The sequence below is a fragment of the Budorcas taxicolor genome, chromosome 8 (assembly GCF_023091745.1).
Source record: "Budorcas taxicolor isolate Tak-1 chromosome 8, Takin1.1, whole genome shotgun sequence".
Classification (NCBI taxonomy): domain Eukaryota; kingdom Metazoa; phylum Chordata; class Mammalia; order Artiodactyla; family Bovidae; genus Budorcas; species Budorcas taxicolor.
In genome coordinates this window covers 113,502,116-113,516,795 of record NC_068917.1, presented here as the reverse complement: position 1 = coordinate 113,516,795, position 14,680 = coordinate 113,502,116, and the positions used below count along the sequence as shown (strand labels likewise).

General features: G+C 42.7%; 2 protein-coding genes across 2 annotated transcripts in view; one reads left to right on the top strand and one right to left on the bottom strand.

Annotated features, from left to right (window-relative positions):
• Positions 1-1,730: 1,730 nt before the first annotated feature.
• On the bottom strand, positions 1,731-2,846 carry B3GALT9 (beta-1,3-galactosyltransferase 9). The gene is given in 3 exon segments (XM_052644569.1): positions 1,731-2,428; positions 2,431-2,483; positions 2,485-2,846. Coding segments are annotated over 3 exon segments (1,113 nt in total).
• A 4,732-nt stretch (positions 2,847-7,578) lies between these two features.
• The window catches only part of FBXW2 (F-box and WD repeat domain containing 2), a 30,373-nt gene continuing 23,271 nt past the window's right edge, over positions 7,579-14,680 (top strand). Inside the window, exons 1-3 of the mRNA XM_052644868.1 lie at positions 7,579-7,619; positions 7,722-7,830; positions 13,091-13,600. Of these exons, the coding sequence (XP_052500828.1) occupies positions 13,111-13,600 (490 nt within the window). The 5' untranslated portion in view covers positions 7,579-7,619; positions 7,722-7,830; positions 13,091-13,110. The remainder of the gene's footprint in view (positions 7,620-7,721; positions 7,831-13,090; positions 13,601-14,680) is intronic.

Sequence of the window (14,680 nt, the reverse complement as noted above, 5' to 3'; positions counted from 1 at the left end):
AAGAATAAATACTTTTAATAAGATCTCTTGATTTTTTGTCACTATCATTCCTTTGAAAAATAGAAAATAAATCTTTCGAAGATGTTTCTAGTGTTCCTTGGTGCCCTTTTTGCTGTATATCAATGCATTTTACTCTGTTGTGGTTTGGGCGGTAGGAAGTGATAACATGCTAAACTGGAAAGGTCCCCGAACTGTCATATTAGTTATTGGTGGTCATTTTTGAGAGCTTTAATTTTTGACATTCAAGTCAATATTGAGTTGTTCAAAGAGAGGGAAATTGACCCCTAATAACCCAGGTCAGAATGGAAGGCTCCCTTTGCCTAAACCAGGACACCATCTCACTGATTAACAAAGGATGCATTTATTTTTCATTGACAGAAAGTGTTCCCACCTGTTTTCTAGTGTTCTGCTCTCTAAACGGCAAAGCTGTCACCAATCCAGAGGTTTTTATGTGAATATGTTATCAGAGTGTGATGGTTCAGAATGTAGAAGTAGGTTTCTTTCAAGCCATGGTGACATCGATAAACCAGCCCTGCTCTGTTACAAAATGATTCTCAAGTGACTGGAATTTTCTTGTCCCAGATTAGTTATCGGTCTTTCACCCTCTCTGGTATCCCTGAGTTCCGTTTGTCCACGTTCCCATACTGGCCATTTTCCTACTGCTAATACCACTAAATTTCTGTTGTTTTAAGCCACCTAGTTTGTTGTATTCTGTTAAGCACCTCTAGGAAACTAATAGAGTATATGGTGGTTGTCGCCAAGTCACGTCCAACTCTGCAACCCTGTGGACTGCCAGGCTCCTCTGTCCATGGGATTTCCCAGGCAAGAAGACTGGAGTGGGTTGCTATTTCCTTCTTCACGGATTCTTCCCAACCCAGGATGAAACTCCTGTCTCCTGCAGTGGCAGGCAGATTCTGTACCACTGAACCACAGCAGGGAAGCCCAATAGAGTGTCTACATAAGGTGTATTTGTTGCATCCCATTTGTAAAACACTGCCTAATTAGGACTTGATGGAAATTGTTTAACCAACCCACCAGGCTCCCCCATCCCTGGGATTCTCCAGGCAATAACAGTGGAGTGGGTTGCCATTTCCTTCTCCAATGCATGCATGCATGCTAAGTCGCTTCAGTCGTGCCCAACTGTGTGCGACCCCATGGACTGTAGCCCACCAGGCTTCTCTGTCCACGGGGTTCTCCAGGCAAGAATACTGGAGTGGGTTGCCATTTCCTTCTCCAAGTTAATATATACTAGGTAGCTAAAACTTTTAAATGTGATCCCACCATCCAGATTACGAAAAATGTTTCCTGCTTGCAGACAAGATGAGCATTTTGTTAAAAGTCCTCACTTACTGTTTCTCTTTCTGAGCATTCTAAAAGGTCAGTCACTGCTGTGGCCACTGGAGTCATGGCAGCTCCATAGAACGTGATTCTTAGAAACCCAGTGATTATAAACGTGAAACAAGACTTCTGAGTTGCAATTCAAGTTTATGTCCTCTCCTTTCTAGACAGAAGGTTTTATTTCGAAGAGAATCACGTTACACCAATTTAAATTTCTTAAAATGAGATCTCAATTCAGTGTAGTACATCAGAGCAATAAGGCACTTTGCAACTTGCTGAGTACAATTAAAGATTCAGAGAACCTACATAAAAACAAGGAAGGAGGGGCATTTTCCGTAACACGGTTGGAGGTAGTTTTAAAAGAACACACTTTGAAGAGGAACAAAGAAACCCTAATCATCATAAGACATGGCATTATTTTTTACGGTACCCATGTGAAAGCGTTTAAAGCTGTCAAGATACGTCAGAAGTTTGCAGGAAACAAGCCCGTAATAGGTTTCAAGCAGCGTACATTCTTTTCCACTGTTAATTTCCTCCCATGCCTGGGGCATTTCAGTATCTGTAGTTTCTGAGGATGTGAAAATGAACTTATAGCAACATCTGTTGTATCTGATGTGCCTTTTCCCAGAAAACCTTGAACTGTGGATGGGTATAAGGCCAATGGACTTAGCACAGATTCCTACGAACACATCAGCAGGCACTTTAATGGGTACTTCATTGAAAACTACATACATCATCCGAGCCACATCTTGGGATATAACAAAGGCCTCCCTGCTGCAGTAATCTGGGTAGTACTTTTCTGGGTACTCACTGAAAGGGACAAATTCTTGGCTATTAGGGTCTCTGTTGGGCGTATCCTGATGGATAACTCTTCCAACATAGATATCTTTAAGGTGTTCTTTCAGATTGAGAAGATAGTCCACCAAGCTTGGTATATTGACAAACATCCCTTCATCAACCTTCAGGACAAATAGGGCATTAGGGCAGAAAGCCACAGCCCACTGCGTCATGGCGATAATCTTCAGCGTCTGGTTCTCAGCACTGTCCAAGAAGATGCCTTCAATTATGTCATTATTCTTTTGGGACTCTCCATCTCTTGCTGAGTGGTTACCAAAACAGGCATTCCCAAAGCAATTAGTGTGAGTGGGGTGCCCTCGGACACTGGTCACGTTACCCCAGGTTTTCCTGATGAGATCCCGCCTTGTTCCATTTTCTGGGCTACTGAATATAAGGGAGAGCAAAAATACGCTCTTCCCTTTACACACCTCTGACTGGCTCAGGATATAGCATTTGGAAAGATTGCTTCTCAAGGGCTCCGTGCTCAATTTTCTTGCCTTATCCTTAGTTTCAAGAATTTTCATATCTACATAAGGCAAAGCATGCAGAAAATATTCTTCCACAAAATCAGCCCCAAAAAGCAAGGCATGAAACAGAATAACATTAAACAGGATGAAACACCACTGGTGAGTCCGAAGTCTGCAGAGAGTCACCCAAAGGAAAGAACACATTCATTCCTTCAAGCTTCATCCCCGTTTCTTTGTATATACCCCCGGAATACCATGTGTACCTCTGAAAGCACTTAACAGCACACTATTTTAAGTGTTTATTATTAGTGTTTCTGTTCCCTGTCTCTCTTACTAGATCTTGGTCCCCTGGACATCATGCCTCTCTCTTCTCCAGTACTACTGAGACCAGTATTTAGCACAAAGCGGAAACTGAACAAAATGCTGGCTGTTTTCTTGCTTGAATGAAACCCTACTTACTACATTCAAGGCACCTGTGTTAGACACTGGGGAAACAAAGAGGAATCAGACGTAGACACCTGAATATAAAGTAACAATTGGTATCATTAGGCTAAAAACTTACAGGAAAATATATGACAGTCCTTTCCAGAACCAATGTGCTTGGGTCAGTTTCTTCTCTGATTACAAAGGTCCAGGGCTATTTGTCAATGGAGTGGCAGCTTTGTTGACCACTGCACAATGGCTAGGATCAAACATTTACATTCCTCTAGTAAGAGTTTTCAATTCTGACAATTCTGACATTATTGGTTTTGACAGGGTCCCCTAATCTTTCTGACATGTCTTTCAACATGGACAATCTGCATAGCACCTTTTCCGAGGTCTAGGACGTATCTGAGGCCAGGCTTATTCCATCTCATTAAAGGAGATGGAATCTTTCCATCTGGAAGGACATATACAATGTAGTACTGCTATATAACAGAGCCAGAGACATCAGAAGAATTCAGTCTCTGTTCACCAGAACGTCAATCAATAAAGACTCCCATAGTGACACTTAACGTCGTATTGAGCACTGGCTGTGAGCCAGGCCCTGCGCTAAACACTTTACGTGGCTTAACTCTTTCAGTCTTGCTAACATCCCTTTCAGATAGGTTATCTTCAGACTTAAACTGAGCATCCATGTGGTTTAGGCATTTGCTCAAGATCATTCAGTGAGTAAGAAGAGGGTGAGATAGGGCCGTGATAGGAACTCAGATCTGTCAGTTTCAAAGCTCACTCTTAACCACTAGAAACTCCTGAAGTCCATCTTTTACTTTCCCATGTCTTTTTAATAAGAAAAATACAACAAATCAAAACAAATTCCCACAATTACAATCTGAACTCCTTTCTCTTTTTTTTTTTTCAGTTCATCTGATGATTTGCACAAAGAAGAAACTTCAGCCTACTCAAAAGCTTTCTAGTAGATACAAAATGCTACAAAGATTATAAGAAACTTACCTGCATGTTGTCTGTGAACAGTCTGGGGGCTTTGGAAATTATTGAGCCCAGATGCCAAAGTGTGTCCAAATGTAACTCAGGATCACTCATTCTAACAGCAATTGAAGTACAGTACCTCGTGCCTGAGACCTTCAGGATAAGGTTTCTTGTCAATCAACCTGGGCTTTTGTCCCAGAATACCTTCTAGCCCTATAGGAGAGCAAGTGCTGATCATGTTACAGCTAGAGGGAATCCAGAACAAAGAATAGAAAGCAAATCTCTTCAAATGCTTCCAACCTTGTGTACCTCTTGAAGCTGACCCCTTGTCTTTATATGGAGTTCCTGGTGAAGTATGTGTGGGTGTTGAAAGAACAGTTCACACATGTGTCTCCATCATCACACAGGGAGTCTATCTCAAGAAACTAAACAGAGTAGTCTCTTCTTGCTGGTACGTGCATGTGCAAGAAATGTGGTAAACACCAAGGGATGCTTGTCATCCCTGGTGGGTGCATTTTTTCTACCCAAAGAAACTTATGGTGTAGTTTGATACATGTCTCACCAGGAAGGATTCTGAATTCCTAGTATAGGCCATGTAAGATTGTTCTTAAATCAGTTATGTCATCCATCTACCTCTCCCAGGCAACTTTATCTCAAAAGAGGAAATAACCAGTAATCCATTTTAGCCTGAAATGGAAAAACTAAGCATTTGATGTTTGCAATTTTTCTATTGTCTCTATGTGTAGAAATTACTCCAAATACCATTTGATCAGCAAGTTTAGTAAAGAAAGAAAGAAACAACATCCAGCATGTTTTTATGTTCCTGTCACAAACGGTTGCACTGAGCCTTCTGTTCCTATGCCAGGCTATTTCACGTTTCACTTTTTGCATGTTGATCTTCCTGCCTGCCATTCATAGCAGTTTTTGTAGTTATTTGCCTAGGAATAATTCATTGCATTTTAAAGCTGGCTATGTTTTCTCACCAATCAGTGTGGATTCTTGGAGATTTTTTACAAAGTGGGGAATATATATCCTAAAAAAATTCAAATGAGAATTTTTTTACATATACAAAATTGAATGATTATATAGGTCTTGGATTTCACTAAATACAAATTCCATTTTGCAATTTACATTTTTTAATGAGCCATATATTTTGCTCCTGGATATCCTCTGGACTTAAACTGAGACAGTTTGGTTTCTTGGTCCATGAGAGGTTCAAACAATATTATCTCTACAAAAAAGATCTTCACAACCCAGATATCATGATGATGTGATCACTAATCTAGAGCCAGACATCTTGGAATGTGACGTCAAGTGGGCCTTAGAAAGCATCACTATGAACAAAGCTAGTGGAGGTGATGGAGTTCCAGTTGAGCTGTTTCAAATCCTGAAAGATGATGCTGTGAAAGTGCTGCACTCAATATGCCAGCAAATTTGGAAAACTCAGCAGTGGCCACAGGACTGGAAAAGGTCAGTTTTCATTCCAGTTACAAAGAAAGGCAATGCCAAAGAATGCTCAAACTACCACACAATTGCACTTATCTCACATGCTAGTAAAGTAATGCTCAAAATTCTCCAAGCCAGGCTTCAGCAATACGTGAACCGTGAACTCTTTGATGTTCAAGCTGGTTTTAGAAAAGGCAGAGGAACCAGAGATCAAATTGCAACATCCGCTGAATCATTGAAAAAGCAAGAGAGTTCCAGAAAACATCTATTTCTGCTGTATTGACTATGCCAAAGCCTTTGACTGTGTGGATCACAATAAACTGTAGAAAATTCTGAAAGAGATGGGAATACCAGACCACCTGACCTGCCTCTTGAGAAATCTGTATGCAGGTCAGGAAGCAAGAGTTAGAAGTGGACATGGAACAACAGACTGGTTCCAAATAGGAAAAGGAGGACGTCAAGGCTGTATATTGTCACCCTGCTTATTTAACTTCTATGCAGAGTACATCATGAGAAACGCTGGAGTGGAAGAAACACAAGCTGGAATCAAGATTGCCGGGAGAAATATCAATAACCTCAGATATGCAGATGACACCACCCTTATGGCAAAAAGTGAAGAGTAGCTAAAAAGCCTCTTGATGAAAGTGAAAGAGGAGAGTGAAAAAGTTGGCTTAAAGCTCGACATTCAGAAAACAAAGATCATGGCATCTGGTCCCATCACTTCATGAGAAATAGATGGGGAAACAGTAGAAACAGTGTCAGACTTTATTTTTGGGGCCTCCAAAATCACTGCAGATGGTGACTGCAGCCATGAAATTAAAAGACGCTTACTCCTTGGAAGAAAAGTTATGACCAACCTAGATAGCATATTCAAAAGCAGAGACATTACTTTGCCGACTAAGGTCCGTCTAGTCAAGGCTATGGTTTTCCCTGTGGTCATGTATGGATGTGAGAATTGGACTGTGAAGAAGGCTGAGCGCCGAAGAATTCATGCTTTTGAACTGTGGTGTTGCAGAAGACTCTTGAGAGTCCCTGGACTGCAAGGAGATCCAACTGGTCCATTCTGAAGGAGATCAGCCCTGGGATTTCTTTGGAAGGAATGATGCTAAAGCTGAAGCTCCAGTACTATGGCCACCTCATGCGAAGAGTTGACTCACTGGAAAAGACTCTGATGCTGGGAGGGATTGGGGGCAGGAGGAGAAGGGGACGACCGAGGATGAGATGGCTGGATGGCATCATGGAGTCGATGGACGTGAGTCTGAGTGAACTCCAGGAGATGATGGACAGGGAGGCCTGGCGTGCTGCAATTCATGGGGTCGCAAAGAGTCGGACAGGACAGACCGACTGAACTGAACTGAAGCCAGCTCCATCTAGAATTTTCAGCTTGATTCAGCAAACTTACGGTATTAGGGTTGAGATCATTTGCTGCAAATAGAAGTGCCTGGTTTTCTTGATTACCTTAGCACTGCCTTCTCTTTCATAAAGCTCACCCAATCTGACATGTCAACCCATGTCTTTCTAAATTTTCCTGTAATATCATCATCAGTCACCCTCTGCCTTAGAAGTTCTCAGTCTTCCTGTTGTCTACCAAACCAAACCAGTTTAAGACCTGACTTTCTGAACTCCATACTTAGTTTCCACCACCACAAAGAATCAACTTTTTCTTTCCTGTGTTCAGTGCCCTAGATGTACTCCGGAGACATGGAGCCTTCGCTCTGCTCTACCACTAACTGCACATACGACTGTCGGTCATATGAGTAGCTGTTCTTTGGACACGTCTTTTATAGTCCCTCTCTCCTCGTAAAGTGAGCATAATAAGGAAAAGTGTCGCACAGTCGGTGCAAGATCAGATTGGGTGACGGACAGAAATTCACTGGATAATTTGTTTATACCGCCTGGAAGTGAACTTCCGCCCAGGTGCCACAGGACTCAGGGGTCCGGCGCGTGCTCCGTTTCCCTCTACGCCCCTCTGCCCTCCCACTTCCGCTTCAAGGCGGGGCCGGAAGTGCAGCCGCGTCCGCTGGGCGCCGCGGGTGGAGGGACGCGCGGAGATGACGCAGGCAGCACCGGAAGCCGCTCCCCTGTGAGGCTGCGGACCCGGAGCGGCGGCCGCCGGTCCAGGTCTGTGTGCTAGGCGGGGCCGGGTCGCGGAGGGGGTTGTTTGGCGCCCGCGCCTCTGTTGACTCGCCGCGCCTCGGGCTGTTTGCCTTTCTCTCGCTGCAGGCGCCATGGCTGCGGAGCGGACCCGGCCGCTGCGAGGCTCTGGCGGCCCGAGCGCGCCTAGTTGGTGTGAGCCCGGCGCGAGGTCCCGGGCCCCGGGGCGCTCGCTCAGGTCAGTGCCGCGCGGAACACGGCTCCGGGAGTAGGGGACCTGGGAGTGGCGAGCGGGTTGAAGGGATCTGGAGTTGATTTAGAGATGGGAGAATTGAGTGATTGCCTCCTGGAGCCTCAGTTTCCTTAGCTGCGAAATGAGTTAACCATGATGTCCCAGGGCTGTTAATGAGTTTGAAGGATGAAGCAGTATGGAGAGGCGGTTTATGAAGTACAAAGCGCTGTACTAATGTGAGGGACTGCGCCATAATTGTGGGTATGCCATGGAGACGGGTGTGTATGTGGAGTGCTGCTTGCAATAAAGATATAGCAAGGTTAATGCTGAATAATGGTAACCAGCATTTCTTGTAGGCTTCCACTGTGCGGATACTATGCTAAACGTTTTATGTGCATTGTCCCGTTTATTCCTTGTAAAAACGCTTGTAGATAGTGCTGTTAGTGGTTACCTTTTACCAGTGAGGAAGTTGGGCTTGGATAGGTGAAGTGATTTGCCCAGGGTCACCCAGCAACAAGTGGGGTTGCAAAGCCCTTTTAGAAACCCTATTTGTATTCCTTCGAAGCTTTTAAAAATTCATCTTAAAACTGACGGTGTATATAAACAGATCAAATATTCATAGGGTCTTAAATTCATAAAGGGACCTTCACTCCTATTCCTCAACCCTCCAGTATTCTCTGGAAATAACCAGTGTTAACCAGCTTATTGAGTATTCAGAAGATATTTTATGTATACATAAGTGTATTTAGATAAGCCCAGAGCCTCTGTTTTCTTTAACCCTGGTTGTGCTTGATAAGAAAAGAGAGGGAAGATGAAGCCTCCCTCCCAAAGATAGCAAATGTCTTGTTTTCTCTCTTGATTAGGCCAGGTCCTGAGAGAGGAGAGGTAAAGGGCATGCATCATGTTCAGTCAAGAATGTTCTGTCTTTAGTAAGACCTGGAAGTATAAGTTTTGTTTTGCTTCTTTGGGAAGGGTTGGGGCTGGGCGAGATGTTGTTCCCGCTCCTTCCTGTGAGACCCAGGGAAAGTCACTCCACTTTGGGGGCCATAAATTTCTTCATTTATTAAGGGCGGTTCTCATACCTTCCACAAGGTCGTGAAAATCATGTGAGGTAACACCTATGAGTAGTACTCCAGTGTTTCAAACCAGTACAAAGATGAGTTACCTGAGGGGACGTAGGCAGTCAGTAGCAGAACCAGAGACCAAACCCACGTCTCCCATCTCCCAGTTTAGGAATCTTTTCACATCTGTCTGTTTCAGAGCTTTGTGATTGTTAACACTGAGGGCCAAAGGGCAAGTTTTATGTTTAGTCTGAAGTTGTGGTGGGGAGGAAAGGAGGGGACACCATAGAGTGTGGAGAGGGTGGAAAGAGAATGCCTCTCCTGGGAAATCAGCCTCATGTCAGTAACTGCCCTTAATTATAAAATTAAATTCCCAGTAAGTTTGAGCACTTGAGGTTTTTCTTTTTTTCCTGTATATTTTAATCTGTCTCAAGAGAAACAGGAGTGGGGAGTGGGGGACGGACAAAAAAGAGAAACTGGTAATGTGCTAGGTTTGAAGGGGATGTTACTGGAGCTTTCCTGCCAGGTACTGATAGTAATAAAACTAACAAAAAGTGCCATTTGAGTTACCCTACTGGGCTGTGTTCTAAGCTTGTCGCTACTGTTTGTGATTCGTGCAGCGCTCAAGGTGAGCTAGCTTCCATTTTTACAGATGACAGAACTGAAGCTCAGAAGTTAGTTGAGTATGTCCATGATCACATAGGAAGTGGCTGAATCTGTGGAAGGTTTGACTGACTTGAAAGCATTTTCCTTTACCTCAGTCCGCCTCTATAGTTAGCTGTCCTTGACTATTCCCAGTAATGGGAAGCTCACCACCCTGGAGGCAGCTGTTCCATTACTGGAAAGCTCTGATGTTTTAAAAGCTCCTCCTTCAGTTGAATTGAATTCTCACTTCCTGAAGTATTCCCTGTGGGGCCTTGTGCTGCCAGTACGTGATATTCCTAGAGGCTCTCTAAGAGTTCAGTTTAGACCTGCGACCTTAAGAAAGTTCTCTCCAGAGTCAGTTCATTCTTTAGAGAAGCAAAAGCTGATTTAAAAAAAAAAAAAATTTCATTCTGCAAAGCTAATGGGTCCTACTTTATTTTAAAAAGATGCCTTTTTCATGATAGTGAGAGATGAAGAACTGGATAAGACCTTCCCATAAAGGGTTCAGTAGCTTAAAGGGCAGTCTTTAAGAGCTGGAAGAAAAATTCTTGTTAGGAGTATGTGTAAATCTCAGAAATGCCTGGGTTTTTTAAGGTGCTCAATGGCAAACTCATCCCATGATCTCCGTGGTGTCATGGGTTCACTGATTGGGTGTGCTGTACATGTCTCTTGGTTATTTGGTAATGATACTGTTTTCGTGGGTATTATAAATTTGCCTTGTGTCCATTTAAGTAACAGTTCATTGTACACAAATGAATTCCTAAGATGTGTATGTGGCATACTTTGTGTGTGTGGCTGGGCAGATGTGATAGAAGAAACCCCTCCCCCCACTTCTTCGTGGTAAAAGATGATTCCTGGGCACATGTTTTGGTTGTATTTTTAATTGGCCAGGATTAATTAGCTGTTGGCGACATTTTCTGACTGTCCATGGAAACTTTTTTCTTGTCTTGCTGTGAATGATGTTTTTAAAGTAAAGCTTTTCCAGAAATATTACAGATAAAAGGTTGTTGGGATTCAGAAACAGGAGGCCTGTTAATCTTGTTGGTGGCTTTTTTTTTTTTGCTGTGCCAAGCAACTCGTGGGACCTTAGTTCCCTGAGCAGGGATCAAACCCAGGCCCTCTGGCAGTGAACGTGCAGAGTCCTAACCAGTGGGCAACCAAGAAATTCCCAGGACACTTGTTATCTTGTGTTCAGTTCATATAGCTTGCCATGGACTCATTAGTTTTTGGCAGCCAAGTAAATCCTAAAGTTAATAAATCCTACCTAGCCCAAACCCTGAGCCTTATTTTAAAGTCCGTTCACTATTCAACAACATTAGACACCAGATGATGTGATTAGAAGTAGGTTGTTTGCTTTAACTGCTTTTTGTCTGATAACAAATGTTCCTGCCAAATTTGATATTGGGAAATTAATGAAAATGGTCTTTACATATCTTAATATTAATGAAGTTGGACAGTGAGATCTGACTATTTGTGTAAACCAGATAAATGATCATGGCATCTCGTCCCATCACTTCATGGCAAATAGATGGGGAAACAATGGAAACAGTGACATTATTTTCTCGGGCTCCAAAATCACTGCAGATAGTGACTGCAGCCATGAGATTAAAAGACACTTGCTCCTTGGAAGAAAAGCTATGGCCAACCTAAACAACATACTAAAAAGCGGAGACGTTACTTTGCCGACAAAGGTCCGTCTAGTCAAAGCTTTGGTTTTTCCAGTAGTCATGTATGGATGTGAGAGTTGGACCATAAAGAAAACTGAGCACTGAAGAATTCATACTTTTAACTGTAGTTATTCATACTCATAACTCTTAACTGTGGTGTTGAAGAAGACTCTTGAGAGTCTCTTGGGCTGCAGGGAGATCCAACCAGTCGATCCTAAAGGACATCAGTCCTGAATATTCATTGGAAGGACTGATGCTGAAGCTCCAATCCTTTGGCCACCTGAAGTGAAGAACTGACTCATTGGAAAAGACCCTGATGCTGGGAAAGATTGAAAGCAGGAGGAGAAGGGGATGACAGAGGATGAGATGGTTGGATGGCTTCATCAGCTCAATGGACATGAGATCGAGCAAGCTCTGGGAGTTGGTGGTGGACAGGGAAGCCTGGTGTGCTTTTGTCCATGGGGTTGCAAAGAGTTGGACACGACTAAGCAACTGAACTGATAAATGAATTTACTTTCTGCTTTCACTTTAATTTGGACATTAGCTTTTAAAATTAGTATGACAGTATGATGGGAAACTGGTCAGATTACAAGGAAAGTTTTTTTTTTTTTAATCATTGAAGTGTTTCAACACATAAAAATCTAATTAAAAAAAAACACAAACCATGTACCTATTGCCCGGCACTAATATCAGTCAACATGGCTGATCTTGGGAAAGGTGGTTTTCACCAACTTGCTTTACTTTTTCTTCTTCCCATTAGTTAGTCCCCATTGTTAAGAGTGGGTAGACACCTTGACATATTATGGATTGATGGATACTTGTCTTTTTTTGAGGGGGGGTCCAGTTAGCCTAAAGGGGGAGATGTTATAGTCAGAGGGACTCGGTGCTCCCAGATCTTACCACCAGGCTGTGATTCTCCTGATGGAAGCTGGAGGAGTCCCGACCTTGGGAGCACTGGCTTCCTGTCTGTTCTGTTGCTATTTTAATAGCACTGTTGGCTGTAGGCAAATCACTTACCTTCTCTGACCTGCAGCTTCCTCATGCACTAAGTGAAGGAAATGGTACCTTTCTTCGTGCGTCTTGTAAGCATCAGGATGACTAATTTGTCTTATTTGTGCACACCTCCAGGACCCTCATGGCTCTTGGGGACACATGAGGTTAAGAGATGTCACCAGCTCATATTAACCTTATTAAAACAGACCATGTAAGGCCAGATAAGGCTTTTGGTGATTCATGTTCTAACAGGCAGTGCCATAAGGGAAGTGGAAGAACCGGAACACCTGAGCCATATAACATTGCATCTACTTATTTTTCTTCCCCAGACCTTTTTGCCTAAGCATCTATTGCAAAAGCTAGTAGTCAGTTCTGTGATCCCTGTAACAGGTCAGGTTATACCTAGCCTGGTAACTGATGTCTCAAGTTACTGGTCTAGAGACTTACTTTCTGGGGGTCACATCTTTGTGGTTATTTTTGTGATTTTCCTGCCCAAATAGAGTGTATTTAAGAAAATGGAGTCATGATGATTTTGATGGGGGTTCTATTATACAGAATACACTGTTTCATAAAGAATGAATACTTTGTAAATCTTTTACTGTGAAGATGCATGTAGCATGTGCTAGACTTCAGAAGCAGCAAGGCGCACGCACCAAAAGTAGCTTCACTGAGTTGTTTTGGAGGTCATGATTTGTTAAAGTATGTTTTCTCAAATGTTTTCTTCTATGCGCATGGAAATTGTTTCAGATAAATACAATGTATTAAGTGTAAAGTTGTAATGTAACTAAGCTCTAAAGTTGTAACAGTTTTTTGCACTAATTTTTAATACTTCATTTGTTAGCAGTCTTGCTTGAACGGTCTCTTTGAGCAGAACTAATACAATATTTTGATGTGCCACAGGTAAATTTTTCCATAACCTTATGGAGAGAAAGGACTTTGAGACATGGCTTGATAACATTTCTGTTACATTTCTTTCTCTGACGGACTTGCAGAAAAATGAAACTCTGGATCACCTGATTAGTCTGAGTGGGGCAGTCCAGCTCAGACACCTCTCCAATAACCTGGAGACTCTGCTCAAGCGGGACTTCCTCAAACTCCTTCCCCTGGAGCTCAGTTTTTATTTGTTGAAATGGCTTGACCCTCAGACTTTACTCACATGCTGCCTCGTCTCTAAACAGTGGAATAAGGTGATAAGTGCCTGTACGGAGGTGTGGCAGGCCGCCTGTAAGAGTCTGGGCTGGCAGATAGATGATTCCGTTCAGGACGCTTTGCACTGGAAGAAGGTTTATTTGAAGGCTATTTTGAGAATGAAGCAACTGGAGGACCATGAAGCCTTTGAGACCTCATCTTTAATTGGACACAGTGCCAGAGTGTATGCACTTTACTACAAAGATGGACTTCTGTGTACAGGTAAGAGAGCCTGGACCGATTTTTTTTCTTTTTAATTTTTGTGTTTCGTGGAGTGTAATCTTACAGACAGAACGAAGTACTCCTCAGGCTTGAGAATGGCAGTCGTTAATTATCTGAGATATCTATGATGGCATAGATAGATGCTCCATCCCTGACTGGTTCCTCCTCTCCCCACCACCACCCCTTTATCCTTTTTCACTCTGAGAAGACAATTATTTTTATAAAATTTTATGAGAAGAAAGCTCCAGACATTTTTATAAGTGTGATATGAGTCTGAAAGCTCTGACTGCGTTTTTCTATGCTTTTTTCCCATATACAGTCCCTCATGTTGGGTTTTTTTTTTTTTAGCAGCAGTAATTTTGGGGGAAAAAGACTGTAGAAAAGTTACTGTCTGGTCCTAGCAAATAATTCATTTTGAAAGAATTATGAAACCTCTCTGTGTTTCCTTGTATTTAAAATATGCAAAGGGAGCTATTTCTCTTGCTCTAAGATCTTGTGGTTCTGAGAAGAATTTAGAAGAGTTTGGGCATGGGAATGGAAATAGTTGGATATTTTAAAACTCCGCAAGCAGGCCTTCCTTGGTTGCTCAGTGGTAAAGAGTTCGCCTGCCAATGCAGGAGGTGTGGGTTTAGATCTCTGAGTCAAGAAGATCCCCTGGAGAAGGGAATGGCAACCCGCTCCAGTGTTCTTGCCTGGGAAATCCTACGAACAGAGGAGCCTGGCAGGCTGTGGTCTGTTGGGTCGTGAAAGAGTCAGACACGACTTAGTGACTAAACAGCAATAACAACAAGTAGTTAAGTAACTTTTTATTATAAATGTAATGATTAAAGTTAGAATTATGTGTGTCTTCCAATTATAATGGGCATGTGTTTCCACATGGGATTATATAGTTGGTGCCCATGTTTCAGGCAGTACATGTTGATGGGTGTTGCATATAATGACTAAGCGAAGTTTAGAATGGCTCAAGGTTCTGGATCATCTTATCAGTGATCACAGTGCTGTTCACTTCCATCATATATGATATACAGTATTGGGCTTCCCAGGTGGTAAAGAAGCCGCCTGCCAATGCAGGAGACACAA